Source organism: Vicugna pacos, chromosome 14, assembly GCF_048564905.1.
Source record: "Vicugna pacos chromosome 14, VicPac4, whole genome shotgun sequence".
Taxonomy (NCBI): domain Eukaryota; kingdom Metazoa; phylum Chordata; class Mammalia; order Artiodactyla; family Camelidae; genus Vicugna; species Vicugna pacos.
The window spans coordinates 1130735-1156638 of record NC_133000.1 but is presented as its reverse complement, the minus strand read 5'-3'; the positions used below and the strand labels follow the sequence as shown (position 1 = coordinate 1156638).

Sequence of the window (25904 nt, the reverse complement as noted above, 5' to 3'; positions counted from 1 at the left end):
GTTGTGCCCCGAGAGTCATGTGCTCTCTTCACTTTGTCAGAAAATCGGCACTAAAACAGAACAACTTCCTCTTTGTTCTAGGAATTACTATGCAGTTATAATTATTTTTTGCTAAATTTAATGTAAAATTTGAGATACTTAATTTTTCAAGGTAAGCCCTGGTCCACCTTGTGTTTGTGGCAGCCTTGTCCACTGTTTACCGTCATTCTGTGTCCGCAGGTCCACAGGGCGGGCGAGGTTGGTGGAGGTAGGGAGTCCATTCAGGGTGTGCCGAGGACTGAACCCTGGAGTTCTCGTTTCAGCAGGTGGAAAGAGGCAGACGAATCTGGCAGAGACTGAGAAGACGCCAGTGAAGTCGGCAGAGGATGCTTCAAGGAGAGCGACCGATCCTATCAGCGCTGCTGAGAGCCCAAGCAGAAGGAAGACGCCGTCTCCTCTGGGCTTGGCGGAGCTGACGTTGCGGACAGCACTGAGGTGTTCTGCCGGCGCGCTGGGCACGGAGGTCCGGGCAGGGGACGGAGGTGAGGCCGCAAAGACGATGACTGTACCTTGGCAAAAATGTACAACGCAGAGGACAACTTTACGGGGCAAGGACCAGTGTAGCTGGGTGGGAGCCAGCTTGCAGTGAGCTGAGGACAAAAGGCACTATTTTTGGAAACAGCTGTTTGAACTCATCTATTGTTGGCTGTGCACCTAGGTTCACAGCTGCTGTGGGCGGTTACTCACAGCGGGTCTCAGTTTCACCTTGAGGGGAGACCGCAGTCACTGAACCTCAGTGGTGAAGGTTAGATGCCATCAGCCCAGGCGGGGCTCCGCACAGCTCAGCACTCTGTAATTAGCAGCTTAGTTTGTGTGCTGCCTTCTCAGTTTCACAAAAACCAAGTTTGGAATTTGTGTTTGAATAGAAAAAGGTGGGCTGAGTTCAGCTCTATTTAAGAAGAACAGAGTTGAAATCTTAAGAGAACTTTAAGCCTAGCCTAGCCAGTTTACCTGCTTTCTCTCCCCTTCGCACCTGCCCCTTAAACGCGCACACACACACAAAGCTAATGCCTGAAACATCACCTGCGCTGACGGCTACTCTGGGTGTAAAAATTAACTGATCTTAACTGACCCCCTGTCGAGGACCTGGTGAGTAACTGAAAATGCCAAGTCCCCGCACGGCGAGAACGGGCGGTGCACATGCCCCGGCTCCCACTCCAGGTGGGAGGTGCTGCATGATGAGCCGAGCCGGTGCTGCCGCGGGGACTGGTCTCTGCCTGAGCACATTCAGTTACTCACCCAAAGCCACGCTGGCCACAGCCAGAGGTACGTGAGGACCAAGAACAAGTGTTTTGCTTTGTAGCTCTGTATGCAGTGATAAACTGCTTTTGGTGAAGTTTGCGATCTTTAAAGGAAAAATTCCATGTTGAGACATAGAGATGCCAGCAGATACATGAAAAGGCGCTCAACATCACTCATCAGGGAAATTCACGTCAAAACCACAGAGATACCACCACCCACATGTCAGGTGGGCTGCCATCAAAAAGACCACAGGTAGGTGTTGGTGAGGATGTGGAGAAGAGCTGTCTGCGACCCCACATTCACTATGATATTGTTTACAACAGCCATGATGTAAACAGCCTTAAGTGTCCATGGTGGGGTGAATGGATAAACACGCTGTGAGACACACACGATGGAATATTCAGCCATTCAAAAAGAAAGAAATCTTGCCATTAGCAACAGTATGGATGGACCTTGAGTGCATTATGTTACATGAAATTAGGCAAATACCACATTTTCTCCCTTATATGTAGAATCTGAAAAAACAAAGCCAAACCAAACTCACAGATACAGAGGACAGACTGGTGGTTATCAAAGGGGAGGGGAGTCTGGGGGGACAAGAAGGGTGAAGGGGTTCAACTGTCCGGTGGCAGGTGGTAACTGGACTGACTGTGGTAGTCAATTTGTAGTCGGTTTATTCTGTGCACCTGAAACTAATACTTTGTTATGTACCCGTTTTATCTTAAAAAAAACAGAATTCCTTGTTGGAACGAAGCAAATAAACCACTTTATATTCAACTAGTGGGAGAATAACCTGGCATTATAGGAGAGCCCCCAGCGTAGGAGTTCACACCATCATGAAAAGTTGGCCGAGAAAGTCCTTTACTGAGTTCCTGCCTTCCTGATCTGCACTGTACATCTTCTCCACAAATAGGAAGGTAATCACAGCTCCTCTTCTCCAAAAAAAATACGTTTAAGTGAATTTTATGAACTAAGGTTTGAGGCAAACTGCAGGGGCGACAAGGTGCCAGAGCTGGGAGCCAGGCTCCTCTCTGCCATCTGCTGACTGCACAGGGACCCCCAATTCCATAATCACTAGATTTTAAAACAGCATCAAATTACTTTGATTTTCCTTTGCTAGGATATTTGCTAGTACCTATTTTTCATTTTGGAATACACGTTTTCAAAATGTCCTACTGTACTGAACTAAAGGTGACTGAGGCCGTCGCACTGCACTGTTACACACTACACGCTGTTACACACTGCACTGTTACACACTGCACAGCGAGGCTGCACCTGCCGCGGGAGCCAGGCCGCCCTGACTGAAGTCCAGCTTGGGGCTAACATTTGTTCCCTACGTGACAGGCACTATTCTACGCCCTTAGCAAACATTTGTCACAATCCTACGGGCTGTTCCCTCCATTTTACAAACTAAAAAAAAAACAAAGACTCAAGTAACTTGTCCGAGGTGGCTACTGCTGCAACCAGATATAAATGTCCAGCCCAACTGGTTTGAACCAGCCCGCACTCTGCCTCCCGGGTCAGACCTCAGGTACACCCCACCCCTCAAGGCTCCTGACAGGATATGGGCACCCCACTCTCACCGCGACCTGCTCCCTGGCCCTAAGAGTCCCCTTTTGTGCCCACCCTTCGTCTCCAGGCAACCCTCCTCCCTCACGTCCCTCCGTGCTAACCCTTGTTCCTCTACATGCGTCCTGCCCTCAAAATGCCCTTTGCTCCCCATTCTTAGAACATGAAAAGGCGTCACTGTGGCACCGGTTCTCCTTGCCTCTAACTGGCGGACACTGTCCCATGGTTCAGGTGGGCCCATCTCTCCCCACGGCTCCCCTTCCCGACTCCAGGCTCCCGCGGTGCCGGACCCCCATGGCGTCCTTGTTCTGCCCACCTGGGCTTAAACACACCCAACTCCATTACTCAGGAAAGCCCCAACAGAGTTCAGCCCTGCCCCGGGCCCTAGAATTTTCACACTCAAGTTGACTGCAACATATATTTAACAATACAGTTTTACATAGAATGCTAAGAGCACTTTTCTTCATATTTTACAGGACTTGAAACATAAGGACTTTCTATTAACATTCATACCATAGCAAAGCCAAGTCTAATTGCTAAATAGATGCATTACAATTTGTTTAGTTTAAAGGCTTAATGGCAATAAGGGGGGAGGAGAAAGCAGTTTATTTTACATAACTGAATGAAAAATAAATTCAAGAAATAGCAAATAAAATTTAATATGGTCGCATGCGCCCCGAAGGAGGTGGTGCCCGATTTGGAGGGGTGATCGCTATGTCCAAGTAGTCTCCTATTTGGAACTTCTGTGACTGCAGGGTCATGGAGTCGTCCGTCCCCTTCCTCCCAGACATGGTGCTGCCGATCTCCTTGACTCTGCGGGGAAGAGGCCAGCGGTTAGAGGAGGACAGTCACTGAAACCTAAGCGCTGCCGAGTGCACATGGGCCGGGCTGCTCCGGAGCTGTGCTGTCAGGACCGCACTAACCCCAAGCAGGCATCAAGACAGTCCAGGGTCTTCCCACCCGTTGAGGAGGTTCATTAAAGGGGTTATCTTACCGGTAAAACATGCCCAAACCAAAGAGGTCACTGCAGGAATTAGAAATGAAGCCACCTACCTATACCCGGGCCTTTTAAGATCCGTGAAAACAATTGCAAAATTGAAGTGTGTGCCCTTCTTCCTAGCCTCTGGGTAGACTTCTTTCACTAAACTAGTCAGTTCTTTCAAGGTTGCGTCCATCCTGAATATTTTTTAAAAAAAAGACATTGTATTATTAACATAAGGTTAATCAGCAATAATATGACAAGGATACTGACACACAACGAGTTAATTACATGTGTCTCAATTACAACTTACGTTAGAAAGGTCTACAGTTGAGTAAATTCTGAGGCACCTAGTAACACTGCCTGCCCCCAGATATTCCCCTGACCATCCTCAGTGTCCACAACTTGATGAATTAAGGTCAGACTGTTAGTATGCTGAAGGGACTTCAGAATTAGGCATGCTGTCTTTTGCTGCTATGTAACATCTTACTGGCCTACAAGTCCAAATTAATCCAAGTTCTTAAAATAGTTGTTCTTCATTATTTCTAAGACACATACTTTCCCCACATTTTAGCATCTCTGAAATTCGAATGCATCTCAGAATCAGTGTGATAGAAAAGCATTTTCATAAAGATGTGCAGTGTTTTCCTTTCTAAGATTGACTGATGATGAGTTTTACAATAGACGGAGTCAAAGTCAATGAAACACATAGAACTCTACACTAAGCTTGGCCTCCTCTCAACATATATTCCTGTGCTGACAGTGTCCATCTGAACTCAGAACTCAGTATAGTCCCTTGAGCTAATACGGCACAATCTGGAAAAATCTTCCAAAATATAAGCGTCCTGGAAACACAGCAAACTAGTCTTAAGTTCCTGTACTGTTTTTCTTTCATGACAACTGGGAATATGAAAGGGGGGACTTGGAACTTGAAGCACCGCCGCCTGACGTGCTGTGTGGTGACACACGGAGGCAGGGCACCTGCAAAGATGGAGAGCTCTACTGTGTAGCACAGAGCAGGGAATCCAGCATCCGAGACACCGCTCAGCTTCACCTCTACACCCACTCACACCTCTCCACCTCGTCACATTCAAGCAGAACCTCGGCTCCAACTGCATGAGTGAAACCACCCATGATGACCACGGTGTCTTCGCTCTCCACCACCGCCGCCTCCGTGCCTGCGACAGAGCTCAGCAGTGCCCCCCAGTGTGCCCTGTTTCACCACCAAAGCCACCACCACCCGCCCAGTCGCCCGTCTCCAGCCCGTTGTCTCTACCCACTAAAGGCAGATCAGATCTGTACTTTATCCATCCCACCATCACAGCTTCAGTCCAACCTCTCATTATTCAAATCTTTGTATGTTGCCTTCAGTTCACCTCAGTGTTTTATCTGCCTGATACGCTGACGTTTATTCTGTATCAGTTACTCCCTGGTACACAGTATGCACTTACGACGTGTGCCAGAAAGGATTCTTCCTTCCTAGCAACATTCTCCAGAGTGTCTCCTTGAGGAGTGTGGTCACACCCTGTATCAGTTCTGACATGGCTGAGGACTGTCTTCCCAGACCAATGGTTGGGAACGTTGCTCTCCAACCACGAGCCTCAAGCGTGACGAACGTTAAGACTCCCCCGGGTTGAAGTCTTTGCTGGGTGACCGTGAGGGTTAACTTTATGTGCCAATTTTGAGAAGCACAGCCCAGTTCATAGGTGTTGTGTCAGGTAGATAGTATTAAAGTCTACAGGAGATTTTTAAAGGATACTAGATACCAGATAATCTGCGTAAATCTCAATCTGAGTGGGCCTCATTCAATCAGTGGAAAAGATGCACTTTCGAGACTTCCCTGAAGAAATTTCAGCAGCTTATGCTGGAGAGTTCTGGACTGCCCTTCCTGGTGGCCTGCCCCACTGCTGAGGACTTAGGTGCCTAGGCCGTCCCGACAATTTTGTAAATCAATTTTCTGTAATAAATCTCTTCATATATATCTCCTACTGGTCTGTTTTTCTGGTTGAACCCTGTTACAGTCACCTAGATAATTCTCTTCCAATAAACAACCTGCTTAGCGCCCACCCAAGCACAGGATATACTGCTCCTGCGGCGTGCCTGTGGGTGCTCCCCCAGCTCCGCACAGCGCTCTGGACTCCGGCAAACTCAGCAAGCTTCTGCTGGGCTCCTCTGGACGCCACTCCTTTCCCTCGACTTGTCTTCGGGCTGCCCCTCAGTCTCCTTCTGCAAACAGTGAGTTCCCAAGGCTGTTAACCAGTCTCCCCTCGTTAGAGCTTCGGGAGCGGCGGCAGGCTCTGAGCTACTCCTCCATGACCACGATGTCTCTCTGTCTTCTCTGCCACCATTTTGAGGTATAATATAATGCTGTCTTTCCTTGTTTGGTCACAGTTTGTGGACAGGACTTTTTGTAATTTCTTTCCTGATTGAGAGAGTACAGGTCCGTGGAACAATCCCACCCTGCCATCTCCACCCAAAGTCTTAGTATTTATTCATCTGCCTTCTCTCCCAGGTAGGGAGGGGCAGTACCTTCTTTATACCCTCAGGGTCTAAGCAAAGCACCTGGCAAATAGGAAGTGTTAATTTGATGGAGAAAATAAAGACATAATCTCTGAACAGAGGTTCAAGTTAATCACCAATCTATTAATAACAGCTCTTCCCTACAAGCTAAATCAAGCTTCCTGAGCTGTTATCCTGGAATAATACTGAACTAGACTCAGACTACTACACACAGAAATTTAATAAGTACCTCCAAAGAGAAAAATGAGGTTCCAATATTTAAAGAACTGAATTCTAGTACACTGGGTTTACAATTAAAATTACACCCCTTCTTAGGAATGTAAAAGGCTGTATGTAGAACAGTTTAGCAGTTCCTCAAAAACTTAAAACCCAGAGTGACCATGTACGATCGAGCTATCTCATTTCTGGGTACATACTCAAAAGATACTTATGCACCCACGTTCACAGCAGCACGATTCACAATAGCTGAAAGGTGGAAACAGCCTCCAATGTCCATCAACAGACAAGTGGACAAACAAAACTGCATAACCAGACAATGAAATATTACTCAGCCATAAGGAAGAATGAAGTCCTGTTACATACCACAACGTGGATGAACTTAAAAAACGTAAGTGAAATAAGCCAGACACAAAAGGATGAATCTGATGAGTCCACTTACATGAAATGCCTAAAACAGGCAAATTCAGAGACCAAAAGCAGAGTAGTGTCTAGCAGGGACTGGGGGGAGGGAGGAATCCTCACCGTTACTGCTTACTGGTACAGAATTTCTTCTAGGGATAACTTAGAACTTTTGGAAACAGATAATGGTAGTGGTTGCACAATGTGAATATACTTAATGCCACCAAGTGGTGCACTTAAACAGTTAAAATGGCACATGTCACATATACTTTACATAACAGATAAGAAATTTTTTAATATACACCTTTTAAGGCTACTAAAAAGCCATTATGTCAAACCAAGGACTTACATGCAGCTTGCTGTATGTAACAGTCCTAATGAGACGTGGGGTAAGGAAGGTCCACTTAACAGGTAAACACCCAACCGCAGGTCTTCAGGCAACACATCAAAAGCTTATCCACTAAGCACCACATCAGAACACCGGGGTTTGCTTTCGTGATGCTGTGGCACCTAAGGCTTGGTACTACGTGGACACGCTCTCCGGATGGCAAACCTCACTCAATAGCACCACATACTCGACCTCGAGCCCCTCAGGGGCGGCCACCGCGTCTTAACGACACAGCAGCCAGAACAGCGAGGAACCTCGGGTCACTTCCTTACTACCCCAGTTTTCGCACTAAACGTAGAAGCGCCCCAAGAGGAGCGAACACCCGCTCCCCCGCCAGCTGAGACCGCTGACTTCCCGCGAGCTGCGCCCAAAGGCCCCGGCGGAAAGGGGGCTGCAAACGCGCGGACGGGCCCTCAGCGGCCCAGGGACTCCCGCCCGCCCCGGCCCCGCCTCACCAGGTGTAGATCTGCAGCTCGCTGGACGGCACGTTCCCGCGGGAGAACTCGTCCATGCGGTGGTGGCGGCCGTTGTTGGTGGTGAACACGCGCAGCAGCAGCGGGCAGGTCTGCGGGGCGGGAGGCGGCGGGAGTCAGGCGGCGGCGAGCGCGGCCGCCCTCCCTTCCCTTCCCCGCGAAGCGCCGCCGCCCCCGCCCCGGGCCCCCTCCGCCTCTCCTAGCCCGCACCTTCTCCCGATCGATGGGCTTCTCCGGCTCCTTCTTGATTTCCTCCTGGGTAACGCGCGACTCCACCGCCATCTTCCTTCTGCGGCCCGCGAGACGCTCGCTCTGACCTCCGACCCCCGCCGCGAGCATGAGAACCACAGTTCTCGCGAGGAGAGGCTCGAGATTTTATACAAGACCGGCGTGGGGGCGGGGCGTCCCCGGCGCATGCGCACTAGGCGGCACGGAGCCCGCGGGGCGTGCCTGCGCGCTGCGTGCGGAGAAAAAGGCGCGCGCCGGCAAGCGGGTCGCTGCGAGGCGGTGGCGTCGGTAGCCAACCTGAGAGCTCGCGCGCTGAGGGAGGGACCCGAGGACCGCGGACGGCGGGGTGCGGAAGGTAAGCGAGCGCGCGAGCGTTCTGGAGTGGAGTGGGCTGCCTTCATGGCCGGTGGCCAGGGCTGCGTGACCCGACGGGCGCCAAGCAGAAAAGGCTGGAAAGTCTGACGAGATTAGAGTGGAACAGGCAGCGTCGCGGGGAGGGGAGAACGTCCGCCCCGGGCTGGGAGGGGCGTCGGCGAGGCGCACGGCGGGCCCGGGGCCGGGGAGGCGGCGGGCGGCGGGCGGTGGGCAGGTGCGGGCGCGGGACGCTGGCGGCGGTCTTGCGGGCCGCCTTCGCGCCGCCAGTCCCCCTCCCCGGGGACGCACGCCCGACACCCTGTGAGGATGTACTTGGCCGCACGGCTCTTGGGGACGGAGAGCTGGAAGCGGCCCCGTGTCCAGGGGCCCGACCAGCGGGGTCCTGCCTCGCGGCAGCCGACACGAGCCGCCTTGGGGGGTAGCTCGCGGCAGAGCGCGTGCTGAGCGCGCACGGGCACCTGGGTCCCCCCCCCGCAAGGAAAACAAAAGAACTAACTAAGGAGTGAGCGAACTACACTACGTGCTTGAATTTCCCAGATTGGACATGTGTATTCCACTCCTATTAGTATACCCTGTCCCTGTTAGTATACTGTTAACGCCTGAGCACCAGGCAACACACTGAACACTGTTCTGACATCTTTATTAATAATAACTGGAAACAATCTGAATATCTACCCAAAGAATATTAATAAAGTAGGATACTATAAAGACTTGAAAGTAAATGAATGAGTCAACATGCTTTTTTAAAGGTAGAATTTTTTTAAAAAGCAAGTCACAGAACAATACATACAATAGGATTCAGTTTATGAAGAGCTCAAAAATAGAAACCACTTCCCCCTCCCCCTCCAAAAAAATGCTTTTTAGGGAAACAGACACACATGTTCAAACTACAAAGAAAAGCAAGGAGATGAAACACTAAATTCAGGGGAGTGTCCCCTCTGAGAGTCGGGGTGATGCAGTGTGTGAAGGGCATCCAGGTTGCTTCTGAGGTGCTAGGAATGCACTCTTTCTCACTAAGAGGGGTGTGGTTTTTTATTCTTTACATTGTAGCTAAACATTTTAGATCTGCTTATGTGTATATGATTTGTATCACGTGCTTAGGGATGGGCCCTTGCATGCAGTTAGTATTCAGTATCCAGTTTTTTTAAAGATATTTAAATTTCCTCCTCAATTCTGTGATTCCAACATTAAATATTTTTCAAAACCTCTGGAGTATAAAAATACAGACACATGAGGGCACTCTCGTCAATCAGTTAAAGGGAAAAGATAGAACCTGTGAAAATGAAGAACCTCACCACCTTTTATTGGTGGTATTGGGGCCTTTAGTTTCTTTCTCAGCTCTCATTTTGGACCTTTCCAAATAACAGTCTCACCAAAACAGAATTTCCCAATACCTTGAGGCCATGGAACTGAAGCTACATTTTAGAACAGTTAAGGTAGCTTTTCAGCATCCCTCAGTCCACCTAACTTGGCCTTCCAGGTCCAGCTCTGAGCACAGACTATACTATGTAAGTATAGGCATCATTTCTCTTTCTCTTTAGCATTTACACAAATGAGTATTACACTTCTAGGTATATACCCAAGAGAACTGAAAGCAGGAATTGGAACAGGTAACACTAATGTTCATAGCAGCATTGTTCACAGTAGTCAAAAAGTGGAAACAACCAAGTGTCTGTCGGTAGATGAATGGCTATAAATACCATGGAATATGATTTAGCCTTAAAAAGGAGTGAAGAACTGATACTTGCCACCACAAGGATGAGCCTTGAAAACATTGTGCCAAGTGACATTATCCAGACAGAAAAGAGCAAGTATTACATGGTTCCAGTTCTATGAGGCATGTCTAATATGTAACTTCATAGGGACAAAACACAGAATAGAGGTTAGCTGGGCCTGGCAGGAGGTGGGAATGGGGAGCTATTATTTAATGAGTACAGAGTTTCTATTTGGGACAATGAATAAGTTCTGGAAGTGGATAGTAATAATGGTTGCACAACAATGTGAACATACTTAATGTCACTGAATTATACACCTAAAAATAGTTAAAATCATAAATGTAATGTTATATATATTTTGCCACAGTAAATTTTTTTAAAAGAGTGAACATTTGAGGTATGTGAAAAATAGGTCATCGAGCTTTCTTTACTTCACCTTTTCTTTCTCTCTCTCTTTTTTAAAACATGTTCTGGCATTTTGAATTGAGGGAAAGGTAAATTATCCTAATTAAAATCAGAAAAAAGTAATAAGAAGTCTTACAGAATACTCCTTAGTGACTGCAGCTCCATGGCTGCTTCTGCTGTTGAAATTAGGAAGGACAGCTTCTCATGGCAGGAAAACAGATACTCTTGAATATGTATGAAATGTGTTTCTGGAAAAGACTTAATGGAGTGTGTGTGTTATAGAATTTTCTGACTCTTTTTATAAAAGTTGTGGATTATAAATTTGAACCTCTCTAAGGAGTTATTAAAGCTTTTCAAATTACTTTTTCCTTCAGATGCATCTGTGGGAGACCAGGTGTATGGCATTTATAAGCCCCATATTGATTTATGGGGTTCTGTTTCACAAAGTGTATGTAAGCACTCAGTAAAGCATCTGTTTGTTACCAAGAGTGGGAAAAATATATGCATTTCCATAACCATTTCTAGAAGAATTAAACCTACAGGCAGTATAATTATTACTGTATTACTTAAAAGATAGGCAGTTTTATATTACCCTAAAAACTGTATTTTCACAAATGAGCATGCGTGCCTGCTTGGCATTGGCACTACAAGCAGTGCTGCGCTGAACCAGTCCTGACGCTCCTAACCGGTCTTGCAGTGTCACCTCCAGCCATTCTTCACGTTACAGCTGGGCATGGGGAGGTAGTGTGTTTAAAGGCTGCTCCCACTAAAACACGCTCTGAGGTATGGGGTTTAGGAGTCCACTTTTTAATCCCTTTCTCGGGTTGTTCTCAGAACCATCTCACTTGTAGATTTTAAGCCAGTGGAACAGAATGCCAGGTCACATTTGCTTTTCAAAGAGTGGAAATATCTCTGTCTTTTTAAAGTGACCCCTTATTTTAAGCATTTAAATGATTAGATTGTAGATAACTTTTAAACTGTATGCTTTAAACAGTTTAGTCAGTTTAGTAGCATTAAGTATATTAACATTGTTTCACAGCAGCTCTCCAGAGATTTTTCACCTTGCCAGGCAGAAACTTGGTACTCATTTATCAAGGACTCCCCATCTCTCCTCCCTGACCCCTAGCCCCTGGCAACCACCGTTCTACTTTCTGTCTAAAAAGTGAATTTAACTACGCTGGGTACCTCATATAAGGGAAGTTGCACTGTATTTGTCTGTTTGTGTCTGGCTTATTTCACTGAGCATGTTGTTCTCAGGATTCATCCATACTGTAGCATGTGACAGGATTTCCTTCCTTTATAAGGCTGATCAGTGTTTTCTTTCAGGGGGTGGGTTAGTTTGTTTGTTTGTTTGTTTGTTTGTTTGTTTGTTTGTTTAATGGAGGTACTGAGGATGGAACCCAGGACCTTGTACATGCTAACTCCTAAGCACGCACTCTACCAGCAAGCTATACCCTCCCCCTGATTAATGTTCTGTTGTGTGTATGTGTCACGTTTTCTTTACCTGTTCACGTCTCAGTGGACACTTGGGCTGCTTCCACCTCTTGCCTGTTGTGAAACATGCTGCTCTGAACATGTGTGTTCAAAACCCTGCTTTCAGTTATTTTGGATGTATACCAGAAGTGGGATTGCCGGATCATATAGTAATACTATTTTTAATTTTTTGAGAGACCACCACACGTTTCCCTATTGGCTGCACCGTTTTACATTTCCACCAATAAGGGTTTTGTGTGTCTGTGTGTGTCTGTGTATTTATATATGCCATATAAGAATATTGAACATTACTATTTTATCAAGTGATTTATGGGTATTACTTTTTGTTTGTTTTTTAAGTTTTTTTTAGCCTTTTGACCCTCTTCACCCATTTCTCCCACTCCTTAACCCCTCCACCCTTGCCTCTGGTAACTATCAGTCTATTCTCTGTATCTATGAGCTTAGTTTTGTTTGTTTTACGATTCCACGTATAACAGAGATCATATGGTACTTGTCTTTCTCTGTCTTATTTCACTTAACGTAATGCCCCCGCGGTCCATCCATGTTGTCACAAATGGCAAGATTTCATTCTTTTTTATGGCTAAGTAGTAGTTTCTTATGTACAGTTGATCTTTGTACGTTTGTCCAGTGGTGGACACTTAGGTTATTTCCATATTTTGTCTATTGTAAATAATGCTGCAGTGAACATGGGGTACAGATAGCATTTTGAGTTAGTGTTTTCACTTTCTTTTGGGTAAATACTCAGAAATGGAATTGGTGGATCATATGGTAGCTCTGTTTTTAATTTTTTGAAGAACTTCCATGCTGTTTTCCATAGTGGCTGCACCAAGTTACATTCCCACCAAAAGTGCACAAGGGTTCCATTTTCTCCATATCCTCACCAACACTTGTTATTTGTGGTCTTTTTGATAAAAGACATTCTAACAGGTGTGAGGTGATACGTCGTTGTGGTTTTCATTTGCATTTCCCTGATGATTAATGATGTTGAACATCTTCTCATGCACCTGTTGGTCTGTCTTCTTTAGAAAAACGTCCATTCAGCTCCTCGTCCATTTTTTAATTGGACTGTTTTGTTGTTACTGAGTTGTGTGGGTTCTTTGTATATTTTGGTTATTTACCCCTTCTCATATATACAATTTGCAAATATTTTCCCCCATTCGGTAGGCTGCCTTTTCATTTTATTGCTGATTTCATTTGCTGTACAGAAGCTTTTAAGTCTGATGTAGTCCCACTTGTTTATTTTTGGTTCTGTTTTGGTTTTTGGGGTTTTTTTGGTTTTGGTGTCAGATTAAAAAAAAATCATTGCTAAGAACATCAACAGATGACTGGATAAAGAAGATGTGATACATATAAACAATAGAATATTAGTCAGCCATGATAAAAGAATAAAATAATGCCATTTGCAGCAGCATGGATGGACCTAGAGATTATATATTAAGTGAGGTAAGTCAGACAAAGATGAATGTCGTATAATACCATTTATATGTGGAATCTTCAAAAAAATACAAATTTTATTTACAAACCAAAATTAGACCTATGGACATGGAAAACAAACTATGGTTACCAAAGGGAAAGGGTAGGGGAGGGATAAATTAGGAGTTTAGTATTAACAGATACACACTACTACATATAAAATAAACAACAAGGTCCTACTGTATAGCACAGGGAACTATATTCAATTTCTTGTAACAACATATAATGGAAAAGAATCTGAAAATATATATGTGTGTATGTATATATATAACTGAATTGCTTTGCTGTACACCTAAAACTAACCTTGTAAATCAACCACACTTCAATAAAAAGTTAAAAAATACACAAGAGAGAGGATTTGAGTGTCAGTGGAGATGGGAGAGGGGGAGTTAACGCCTCCATATTGAGTTTCTTTTTGCACTGAACATACTTCTAGAATATTTTAATTAAGTTAAAATTGCCTTTATAAGCTGCTTTTACCATTTACAACATATAAACATCTCCATTAGTAATGGGAGTACAGTATTCCATTCCAGGGATGTACCAAAAATATTAAATTACCTGCATTATGTTGTTTTTAAATTTTTTAACATTTTTAAAAAACTTGGACAAGTATTCTTTTACATACTTGCATACTTAAATACTAATTTTTAAAAAGTTTTCAACATGGAGATTTTCAAATATATGCAGAAGTAGAGAGCGCTACTGTGACACTGCAGGTGTCTGTCTCACCCACCTTCCACAGTTATCAACGGGGAACATGCCTGGTTCCAGTGATACCTCACTCACTTTCCCCTTCCCAGATTATTTTGAAGCAAATCCCAGAAACAATATTATTTCATCTGTAAATATTTCAGTATATATCACTAAAAGATAAGATTCTTCTTTTAACACATAACCACGATACCATTATTACTCCTAAAATTTTTGAACATCAGTTACTTAGTATTATCAAACAGGCAGTCAGCATTCAAACTTCCAGTTGTCTTTTTTTGTGTGTGTGCAGTTTTTTTTATCAGGATCCAAATAAGATCTGTGTCTCCTGGTTGATATGCCTCTTAATTAGCTTTTTAAAGCAGCTTGGTTGAGGTATTATTTATGTAACATAAAATTCACAAACTTAATTCTCCTTTAAACCATAAGCTCACCTTCCATCTCTTTTTTCCTTGCAGTTTTTTTTTGATGAAGAAAGTGGGTTGTCTGTCTTGTAGTTTTCCCAGCTTCTGGCCTTTACCAAGTGCAGCTCCGTTTGAGTGTCCTTTAGCTGGTGTCCTGTCCTCTGTGTTCCCGTAAATCAGGAGTTAGATTTAGATGCTAGATCAGGTTTAGATTGGAAGCTTTTGGCAAGAGCAGTTCACAAGTGGCAGTGGTGTGTGCTTTCACACTTGCTGTGGATACTTCTTGCCAAGAGCCCAGACAAGGGTGACACAATGGTAATGTTCTAATTCCATCTTTTTTCCTCATTTATTAGCCGAACAACTTTGTAAACAGAAGCCTCCCCTCGTCTACTATCTGGTTACCCAGGACCACAGTTCATGTTGGAAAGGCAGAATATAAATACTTAATTCCTTACTTTTATTTACCAATTTTCAAAATAAAAAGTTGGTCCCTCACGTTCTCCCAAGGTGACCAAAGAGGGTGTTGCCGTCGGTTTTAGTGTCCTTGTGAATTCCTAGATTTCGACATTTTTAAAGTATTTCAATCCAGTGTAATCACTTTATTTTTGTTCAAATTGTCCTTTCTTTGGCCAGTGGAAGCTTCCAGCTCCATCCCAGGTCTTTTTGACTTGACCCTAGAACTCTCTGCTTCCCTGCTACTTGGCTCCAGAAGATATTCAGGCTCATTTCCACCCACTCACCCTAGACTCTAATATGTCATAGACAGAGGAAAGCCCAAGGAAACAGACAAATGAAAAACAAGCCAAAAAAGCGGCACTCAGAACATCTAGGTTTTAAGTCCTGACTCTAACCCGCTGAGATTTCATTTTATTTAGACAGTTGTTAACTCTGATTCTCTCTCTTTTTAATTGTTTCCCTTTGGTGCTGTGAAGATAATTAGAGCAGGAGCAGCAGTGGTGGTAATGACAGTGATGCCAGAGTTTGGGTTTTTGAGAAAATAGGGAATCTGTAGAGGCACTTTGCAGTGGGCTAGGCCTCCTTCAGGCTCCTTGATGCTGTGCTGTGTCCTTTCTTTAAAGTTTCTTTTTGTGTCCTGTTAAATAAAATGAAGCTTCCTGCTGTGCAGAACAGAAGGAGTAGTTCCTCTGCTTTTTCATCAGAAAACTTAAAATTTTTCTGGCAATTTTGCAGTGATTGACATGGCTTGGCCACTTTCACATAGTCCTTCCCCATTATTTTTACGCTAGCTTTGTCCTGAGTACTGAGCTTTCTGTGGCCCCGTGAGCCGTGCCCTCGGCCTGTCCCCTGGCTAGGAGGACCGGGGGCCTCTGCTCTCCCTGACCCCACCTGCTGCGCCTCCTGGGACCATCGAAGCCCCTTCCCACCGTCGTGGGAAGCCTGCCCAGGAGGGGAGGGTGACACCAAGAAGAGGGAGAAAAGCTGAACCCGGACTGGATGCTCGGACCTGCCAGTTAGCCTCAAGGATGAGCCTCGTGGTGGGAGTGGCCTGGGAGTATTCGCTGCTCATGAGTGTCCGTGTTTCTGCAGCAGCAACGTTAACACAACTGACCAGCGTCCCCGAGCCAGGTCTACCTTCAGCACTTCACATCCGCCCCTCCAGGGAGGGGCACAAAATCCTCTCAAAGTAAATGCTGCTCTCCTTCCCTTCTCTTTCAGGTGCGGAGACCCCAAGGCGCGGCCTCGCCCTCGTGGGGCTGCAGGGATGCAGTGGGGTCCTGGCAGGGGGCGGCTCACAGCGGCTTCTCTTGGAGTCCTTGTCAGCACAGCTCAGGGCCAGAGCTCACAAGCGGATCCAGACCCGGCCCCAGTGCTGGGCCTCACCCAGGAGAGTTTGCTGGCTAAAGGGTGCGCTGCCCCAACCAGAGAGGCTGCCTGGAAACACTCGATTTTGTATTTTTTGACATTTAGAAAACACTTATTCTTTCTAGAATATATACTTTATATATACATATGTGTGTGTGTGTGTGTGTGTGTGTGTGTAAATATAAATACACACGCATATTCAGGTGTCCCCCTTGAAACTGCGACCCACGCACAGCAACATTATCCGCCTTGAACAGTTTGGGCACACAGCCACCTGTTTACTAAATCAACAAGCGCAGTTTGTCTCACCCCTTAGGCTTCAGACCTGCTCGGCCCTGTGATGCCCTGGGCCCTCCAGGATTTCAGATCAGCTCGGGGTGCCCTCCCTCCGGGCCCACAGCCTGGCACACGCTACTCAGCGCCTCAGCACCGACCTCGCTAGTTCCCCAGCACAAAATGCGAAATGCTGGGTGTTGGGTCAGCGCCCACAGGCAGAAATGCCTTTAAGGAGCTCCCAGCCTAGAAGAGGACCTGACAGCCAGCTTTCCCATTGTCCACTGAGTATGAATGCTGTTCATTTATAACCCAACTGAGAAAACGTGGATTTAAAAAAAAACAGAATTACCAAATGTAATGTTTTTCTAAGATGTCATCTATCGAATGAAGTGATTCTGGTTGGATTGGTCTTTCAAGACCTTCCTTTGTGATTAGTTATTTCCTTAAATTTTTTATTTTTTATTAAAATAATGTGTTAATTGCATAAAATTCAGAAGAAGATATCAAGGTGTAAGAAGAGTTTGTAGTTATCCATAAACCTGTCAGGTAGTGATAATCACTGACTATTTTGGTATTTTTCATTCATTTTGTCTGGATACATACATAAATGTATATAAATAAATATGTGCAGATATGGAATGACAGGAATATTTATTTGATAATCTTTTTTTAAACACTCCATCAGTAATTTCCATTACTATAGAAAAATGTAGAACCTCCTTTTTTACATGATACATGACAAACGTCAGATCACTAAATCTTCTATAGCGGAATGTTTCCTAACTGCAGTATTCCTCTCTATGAACATGCCGCCTCTCTGGGATTCTGGAATTGCCTGAGGTTGAAACCTTTCTGATACGGATTTCAGATCTTAAGTGGGACTGTTATTTCAAGGTCCTACACTGTCTTCCAGATCATCTGTGGAAGCTCGTGGGCCATTAAACTACCTGTGTCAGGACCCTCGGGCGCTTGGTGAAATGGCAGATTCTCGAGTTCCCACCTCAGCCTTGCCAAAGATCCTAACGGACATCTCATCAAAGAAGACATGCAGATGGCAAATACGCACGTGAAGACATGCTCACGTCATCTGTCCTCAGGGAGATGCAGATTAAATCAGCAGTGAGGTACAACTACACTCCTAGAATCACCAAAATCTAGAACACTGACATCTCCAAGTGCTGGGGAGGACGTGGAGCGACAGGGACCCTCGCTCTGCTGGTGGGAACGCAAAATGGTGCAGCCACTTGGGAAGACAGTTCGGCAGTTTCTTACCAAATCTAACCCACTCTTACCATACAACCCAGCAGTCAAGCTCCTTGGTATTCACCCAAAGGAGCTGAAAACATATGTCCACACAAAAACCTGCACACAGAAGATGACAGCAGTTTTACTCATAAAATCTCCAAAAATTGGAAGCAACCAAGACGTCCTTCAGTAAGAAACTATGCTACATCCAGAAAATGGAATATAATTCAGTGCTCAAAGGGAAAGGGCTGTCAAGCCATGAAAAAACATGGAGGAAACTTAAATGTAATTATGAAGTGAAGGAAGCCAGTCTGAGAATCATAGTGTATGATGCCAACTATATTACATTCTGGAAAAGACAAAGCTATGAAGACAATAAAAAGATCGAGGTGGGGGGAGGGGGTGGTGAACAGGAAGAGCACAGGATTTGCAGGGCAGTGAAAATACCCTGTGTGAGACTATAAGGATGGATACGTGTCCGTACACATTTGCCCAAACCCACAGAATGTGCAGCCCCGGGAGTGAACCCTGATACAAACCACAGGCTGGGTGATGATCACGTGTCCATGTGGGCCCGTCAGCTGTGACAGGGGTACCTCTGGTGACGGGCAAGGCTGTGCCTGTGCAGGGAAGGGTAAGGGGCACATGAGGAATCTCTGTACCTTTCTCTCAGTTTTCCTGTGAACCCCAGCCTGGTAAGATAGCACCATGTTTGGGGGCCCCTTCTCAGAGGGCCAGCCCCAGCCAGGCCCCCAGGTGGTGGTCAGAGCACTGCATTTGGAAACCACCAAGCGACAGACCTGACTGGCTGACAGTTGGACTGACCTTGGGCACCTTCGTTTTCTTGTGGCTCGATCTCAGACAACATAATGAAGAGGTTTTAGAGTAAAAAAGAAGAAATGTGTTGGAATAACATTTCAAATACTAATACAGCATGTTCCATATAACGATTAAAACAGCCCCTCTGGGTTCACCCATCTGTTGAGTTGTAAACATGAGAGGAAGACTTACAGGTGAGTATATACCAAGTCAGATTGTGTTCTACATAATTAAATGGGAAAAAAATAATCAAAAAAAAATCTTCAGAAAGGAAGAAGAATGTATTGCCTGAAGGAGGAATTAGCCTAAGCGTGGGGTAACAGTGTAATTATGGAGGGAGTTTATCCAATTTCTCACACCCAGCACTGCCGGCCACCCCTAGAACGGGGGAAGACGCTAAGAGTTCTGGGAGGCGGCCTGGGGAGGGGAGAGGGCACCAGAGTTTAAATACTTCAGTGCAGCCTGTGTGATATGGCCTGTGTGCCCATTGGCAAAAATTTAATTCTGAGAACGTCCAGCCAACAGCCTGCTCCCAGCACTGACATACAGCTCAGTGACCAAAGGAACAAAAGAGCACCCAGGTCAGGTCAGCCACGTGTGCTGGGGGAGCTGGGCCACAACGTGTGGTCCATCTCTATGATGTTCCGGGAGCAGTGAGCTGTCAGGGTAGGAAACAGATCGGTGGTTGCCCAGGGCTGGAAGTGACTGCGAAGGGCCTTGGTGGACGTTGTGTATTGAGGGGAAAGTTCTATATCTTGATTGTGGTGCCCAGCTGCAGATGTTTTTCTAAACTAGAACTACATGCCAAGAGGAGGAGATTTCACCATAGACAAAGTGCTCTTCAGTAAACTTCAAAAGATGGCCCAGTCCACATTGTGCTGTGAATTTCACTTCAATAAATCCATGTTGGAATATCGATCTAGTTGACAGTGTGCCTTTGGGAGGGTTTAGGGGTGACTATGGGCTGAGGCCTCTGAAATGCATCCAAGAGGAGCTGGAGGGAGGGAGGTGGGACTAAGTACATGCAGAGCATTTAGCAGTGGGGCCAAGGTCTGTGGTTCTCAAAGTGATGTCCAGGAGCCAGCAGCATCAGCCTTGCCTGGAAACACGTTGGAAATGCACATTCTCAGGCCAGAAGCGTGTGTTTTAGTAAGCCTTGGAGGTGTTCTACTGCAGGCAAGAACCTGAGAATGGCTGATAAGATGCTGGGTTTTGGTGTTCGTTTTATGGTTCTTTCAAGTTCTCTGTGTGCTTGAGAATCTTCGTGATAAAATGTGGGGGCAGAGAATGTGGAAGTCTGGGAGGGGGCACCCAGTGCTGCCTTGAGGGAACCCCCCTTCTCTCGTAAGCATACTGGCTATCAAAAGTGGGGTCTTATGGGTGAGAGTAGTGTCCTGTTATTTAGCGTGCTGACTAACAATAAAGGCCATAACCAGGCTCCTGCTGGGGAAGTGAAGGGTATTTAAGTGGGGACGGGTCAAATTGCAAGAGCAGGTGTCAGATCTGGAGGCCTGTGGCCTGTGTCCACAGGTTGGGCCTGGGTGTGCAGGCCTCTGGGGGCTCAGCCTTCAAGTCTCAGGAATGTTGCATCTGCCGGGTAGACGGGTGGACTTACGCGCAGAGCAGCTGAAGGGTCGAGGTCTGGAACTTCCTTGAGCTTCCACCAGAACAGGTTGTATGAGCTGTTCTGTGCTCGCCTTGCCAGTAGATGTCTGATAGTCACCTGTTTGTATCTGCATCCGGCCTGAGACTGGCTCTCACCTTAACCCCGTAGTGAGGTTGTTAACTCAGACCCCTTCAGAGTCTGCAGCAGCTTCTGTCTCCTCCCAAAAGGAACAGAGGAACTGTGCGTGGTCAGATTAACTCCAGGCAGTTACAACAGCGGGGACAGAGAACCTGGTATCCAGATGGTCTGGGAAAATTCATGTGGTTGCCTTCCTGTCTGCCGTCACGTACTTGAAAAATTCCTCCTTAAGTGTTCATTGCAGAAGTACCTGGCTTCTAGACTTTCTTCGATTCCTGGTTGGGCTTCGTTACAGCCCTCTTTTGTTAGCTGGCCTTCTCCTTTGTCCCAAAAGTTTGAAAAATATTTACTAATTACCCCAGAAAATTCATTCCACGTGGAAGGAACTCTAATGACGTGACGTGTGTTGCGATCACCCCTAACGTTTAATGCACATTAAGCCTTTGACTAGGCTGGCCCTTCAGGTAGGGGATACTAGTCCAGGGCTCTTAGTCGAGGGTCACAGATCCCAAATGTCTGTCTAGAACGCGAGAGACTTGTGAACTTGGATGGGGAGAAGTTACATCTGTATTTTCTCCAACTTCAAACTGAAACTTCGCATTTCCTTCCGTTACGGATACAGGAGCAGTGTACAGGCAGGTGAGCAGTTTTACATGATGGTTGTAGATGTCCTTGAAAGACCATTGTGGTCATCACCGCCTCAGATCTATGGAAGCTGTTAGATCTGCCGACAGATCTTAATGCATGAATAAAACACTGCTATATCACCAGATTTTTTAAATATTGGATCATTGTATTTCAGTAAAACTGGTTTCCTTTGGAATGGTGTGTAATTTTATGCATTAGAAAATATTCTGAGAAGGCGTCCACTGGCTCCCCCAGACTGTTAAAGAGGGTCCTGGCTCAAAAAAGATGGAAAAGGCCCTGCTTAGCCAGATTGAGATATTCCACTGAAATTTATTTCTGAAACATGTAAGGGTTGGAACCCCCCACCTTCCCCACCCTTGGGGCTCTGCTAACTGGACTTCAACAATTATTCTGGACTCAGAGGAGCTGGATGGATGGGGGTGCCAAAGTTGAGGGTGGTGGAAGCAATATCCGCATAAGAACCAGCCCTGGAGGAAGAGGAGGCACCTGCCTCCAACATTCTCCATCCTCCCATCCGGGCCTGCAGTGTGGCTGGTGTATCATCATTATGGTGACAGCTTTGCTATTAAAAATAATCTTCAAATTCCTCACTGTTGGTGTGGGCCTCAGTATTGTCAGTGACACCGAAATAAAAGGAGATTTAATGCAGATGTACTGCATAGTTTTCAGTGGAGCTCAACCTTGGTCCATTGTACAGAAATGCATGAAACGGCCCCCACTTCGCCCGCGGTGAAGCCCACGAGAAGCTGTTCCAAGCTCAAGATGGTGGTTCCAGGAGGAGGAGGGGGGGTCCCTGTTGACTCCCTGGAGACGTGGAGATGGGCAGCGCTCACTGGCAGACACGCTCGGCCTTGTGTCGCTGGATCCCAGTCCACGTGGCGGCTTGTACCCGGGGTGCTAGGTCTGGACTGGGAACCAGCTTTAGCCATTTACTAACCGTGAGACGAGACTTTGGGCAAATAGGTCAGAGTCTCATTTTCCTCTCTGTGAAATGATCAGTGTCCATTTTGGTCACTTGAGAATGTTAATCTCACTAATTTACCGCTCGACTCGACCACTGCCACCAAAAAAAGGCTGTGAAGCCAGGCAGAAACGGCTGAGCCTGTTTGTAAACCAGCTTTCCCCCTGTTAACGCCTTTCCTATCCAGTGCCACGTGGGTGAGAATTAATTCATTAAACCAAATGTCAGATAACTGCAGAGTCGCACGAACCCATTTTTTGTTTTTTACATAAAAGTAACTTCGGTAGAAACAGATAGTGTTTTTTAGAATAAAATAAGACCAGATGTTTCATTCTGCCTTCTAGATTTGACGGGTGAAATCAGCTCTCTGAGCCTAATTTTGGGGTACTACCTTAAAATCATAGCCCCGGGCCTGTGTTCCCACCAGAGCGGCCCCCTCGGCCCCTCACTGTGTTTCCTGAAGCTGCCCTAGGTGGAACCTCAGGCTCCAGCTGAGCCCTGAGCTGCTGTCTGATACCCTCTGACCACTGATGCCCCCCCACCCCGTCTGTAGCGTGTTACTTTGAGCTCCTGCTATTACACTGCTCTGCAGAAAGCACCTGTCATGGTTCCTACGTGTGGACCTCCCTGTCAGTCTCTTCCCTTCACTCTCTCGGCCGCTGGCACTGAGTGCACGGTGGATGCTACTGGCCGACATCCAGTCCTGTCCAACCTGAGCCAGTCACAAACCTACGGAAACTGAGTGTCACACTCTTGTGGGATCCTGGGCATTTTAAACAATATGGTTACAGGCGTCTAACGGTGGAATAATGAGCACAAGCTCAAACATGAAATCTGTTTTCGGCTGAGCAGACAAGGACTTGTTTTTCACGCAAATGAAACGCATCTGTCAGTGTCTTGCCAGTCGTGCTGTTTTGCAGAGCTCCCGTATGATGACCTCATGGCCCAGCCCCGTCCAGCGCTGCCCGGGAGTTTTCAGGGCTGAGCCGCTGTCCTGTCCTGGTGTCTGTCCTCCGTCGGCCCATTTGGCATTTGAGATGATGCCCGTCAGACAGGAGAAGTGCTTCCTGGAAGTGACAGAGCACCTTCCTCCAAGCTTCCCTTGTCGGGGTGGGGCGGAATCGCTTCTCCCAAGGAAGGAGCTGAAATCACTTGACCATCTCTTCACCCAGAGTCTCAGGTTCCTGATGTTCCGAGAGTTTTCAGTGACACATTCTGATGGGCATGTGAACAGACCAAACAGGGCGCTGCCTCACAGACCAGGCCTGGGAGCTGCCGTCTGAGCGACTCTCACCTCCCTCTCCAGCTGAGAGCGAGGCCATCTTGTGTCTATGTCTGTGTCTGTGTGTCTGTGTGTCTGTGTATGTGTGTCTGTGTGTGTGTGACAAACAACAGGGCTCAACTTTGATCAATTCAGCTAACTATGCAATGAGGGTGAAAACAAACAAAAAAAGGTGAAGTGGTGACACAGTGCTCTCCGATGCCAGCAAGTTCAAAGTCACCTTCTGTGTATTTCCAGTCTAACCTGTAAGTCTTACGTCTCTTCTCTCTGTGTAATAGCGTTCCAGGGAAGCTAGGATTATCCCTGAACCGGAACCCCGGATTTCACAGGTCTTCTGGAACACACGCTGGCTCTTCTCTCGCCAAACAACAAGCTCGTCAGGACTTAAAATGGCTTGGAATTAATTCCACAGCTGGCAGTTATGACGTCCAACTGGTGCTGCTCCTTCCTAATGTTAGGGAAATTCCATTCAAAGTCCCCAGATTCTTTTAGTTTTTTCAGTATGTACAGCATGCAGAACCTAATACAGCTAAATAGTTCTACCAAAAAAAAGAATTCACCATCTACAGGATGTTGGTCACAACGCTGCTTTCCTTAAAAATCACCATAAATGCCTTTTTTAGATGTTTTGTTCATGATTCCTAAGAATGCACAGCTCTGCGCTGTAATCGGTAGCAGATGGTGCTACTACCTTCCGTAGAGATCCACGTTCCTCCCCAAGTGTGACGTTAATAATCTGATCACTAGACAGAAAACAGACTGACTGAACCGTCCCTTCCAGGATGTTCTTTTCACTCTTGATATTTGGGGATCTCCAGCTCTTCAAAATTTTCCTTGGACGAAAGTTTCAACAAACACCTACCGCATGCCAGGAACTTCACACACATGGTCTCATTTGCTCCTCGTGACGCTGGGACAAGTATGAATCCCTGCTCTGTGAACGAGGAAACCAGAGCTCTAAAAAGTTGGAAGACCCTTGGTCGAGATCTCGCAACTAACCAGCTACACTGGCTCCAAAGGCTGCCTAGTGGACCAGAGGTCATGTGCTTACAATCCTGGATCGGGGAGGCTTCCTGGAGGGGGTGGCAGGATGAGCTGTTTTAAGATCAGAGTGATGGAGCCTTCAGAGCAACGAGTGGGAAAAGGAATTAAGGATCAAAACCATATGGAAAGTAAACAGAAATAACACAGCATTCCTGGGCACCTGAAGTCACAGCGTTGGAAAGCAATTCATTTCAAACACTCTCACGTTTATTGATCACTTTCCATGTGCCAGTCCCAGCTCTGGGTGCTGAGGATGGAACTGAGGCTAAATGGTCCTGTCCCGGCGCGTTGGCAGCAGAGGGGTACGGCCGCTCCTCCTTCACCTTCACTTACTGTTCACCCGCCCCTGCCTCTTCCAGGGGCCTCAGGAGCATCCAGAAGCCAGGCCTGGAGAGAAGCCTGTCAGTGGGCAGAGTGAGGAGGGTCTGTCTGTCCTGAGTGGGTCACGTCAGAGGGAGAGAGGCGCTGGCCACAGGCAGAGGTCGAGGGAGGTCCCTGATCACTCCTGCCCCGCCTGTCTTCCCCACACACCTGCCCCCGCACCTGCCCCGGCCCGTCCTCCCTGCACACCTGTCACCCAAACCTGCCCCAGCGCATCCTCCCTGCACACCTGCCCCTGCCCCTGCCCCAGCCCGTCCTCCCTGCACACCTGCACCTGCCCCAGCCCGTCATCCCTGCACACCTGCCCCGGCCCGTCCTCCCTGCACACCTGTCACCCAAACCTGCCCCAGCGCATCCTCCCTGCACATCTACACCTACCCCTGCCCCAGCCCATCCTCCCTGCACACCTGCCCCTGCCCCAGCCCATCCTCCCTGCACACCTGCCCCAGCCCGTCCTCCCTGCACACCTGCACCTGCCCCAGCCCGTCATCCCTGCACACCTGCCCCTGCCCCGGCCCGTCCTCCCTGCACACCTACACCTGCCCCTGCCCCAGCCCGTCCTCCCTGCACACCTGCACCTGCCCCAGTCCGTCATCCCTGCACACCTGCCCCTGCCCCAGTCCGTCATCCCTGCACACCTACACCTGCCCCTGCCCCAGCCCATCCTCCCTGCACATCTACACCTGCCCCTGCCCCAGCCCATCCTCCCTGCACACCTGCCCCTGCCCCTGCCCCAGCCCATCCTCCCTGCACACCTGCCCCAGCCCGTCCTCCCTGCACACCTGCACCTGCCCCAGTCCGTCATCCCTGCACACCTGCCCCTGCCCCAGTCCGTCATCCCTGCACACCTACACCTGCCCCTGCCCCAGCCCGTCCTCCCTACACACCTGCACCTGCCCCAGTCCGTCATCCCTGCACACCTGCCCCTGCCCCAGTCCGTCATCCCTGCATACCTACACCTGCCCCTGCCCCAGCCCATCCTCCCTGCACACCTGCCCCTGCCCCTGCCCCAGCCCGTCCTCCCTGCACACCAGCACCTGCTCC

At 47.3% G+C, this 25904-nt stretch overlaps 1 protein-coding gene and 2 long non-coding RNA genes across 3 annotated transcripts; 2 read left to right on the top strand and 1 right to left on the bottom strand.

The window, feature by feature from the left end:
• The first annotated feature begins 168 nt into the window (after positions 1-168).
• Positions 169-2179, top strand: LOC140701052 (uncharacterized). The gene is made up of 3 exons (XR_012079812.1): positions 169-521; positions 1343-1533; positions 2016-2179. It is a non-coding gene; the product is annotated as an uncharacterized lncRNA (long non-coding RNA).
• A 1075-nt stretch (positions 2180-3254) lies between these two features.
• On the bottom strand, positions 3255-8198 carry SAP18 (Sin3A associated protein 18). Its single transcript, XM_072975993.1, has 4 exons — positions 8039-8198; positions 7811-7920; positions 3904-4026; positions 3255-3663 (listed from the first exon to the last, which is right to left on the bottom strand). The coding sequence occupies exons 1-4, from the start codon at positions 8165-8167 to the stop codon at positions 3507-3509; spliced, it is 519 nt and encodes a 172-aa protein (XP_072832094.1). The 5' UTR covers positions 8168-8198; the 3' UTR covers positions 3255-3506.
• A 61-nt stretch (positions 8199-8259) lies between these two features.
• LOC140701051 (uncharacterized) lies at positions 8260-19716 on the top strand. The gene is made up of 2 exons (XR_012079811.1): positions 8260-8411; positions 16314-19716. It is a non-coding gene; the product is annotated as an uncharacterized lncRNA (long non-coding RNA).
• Positions 19717-25904: the final 6188 nt, after the last annotated feature.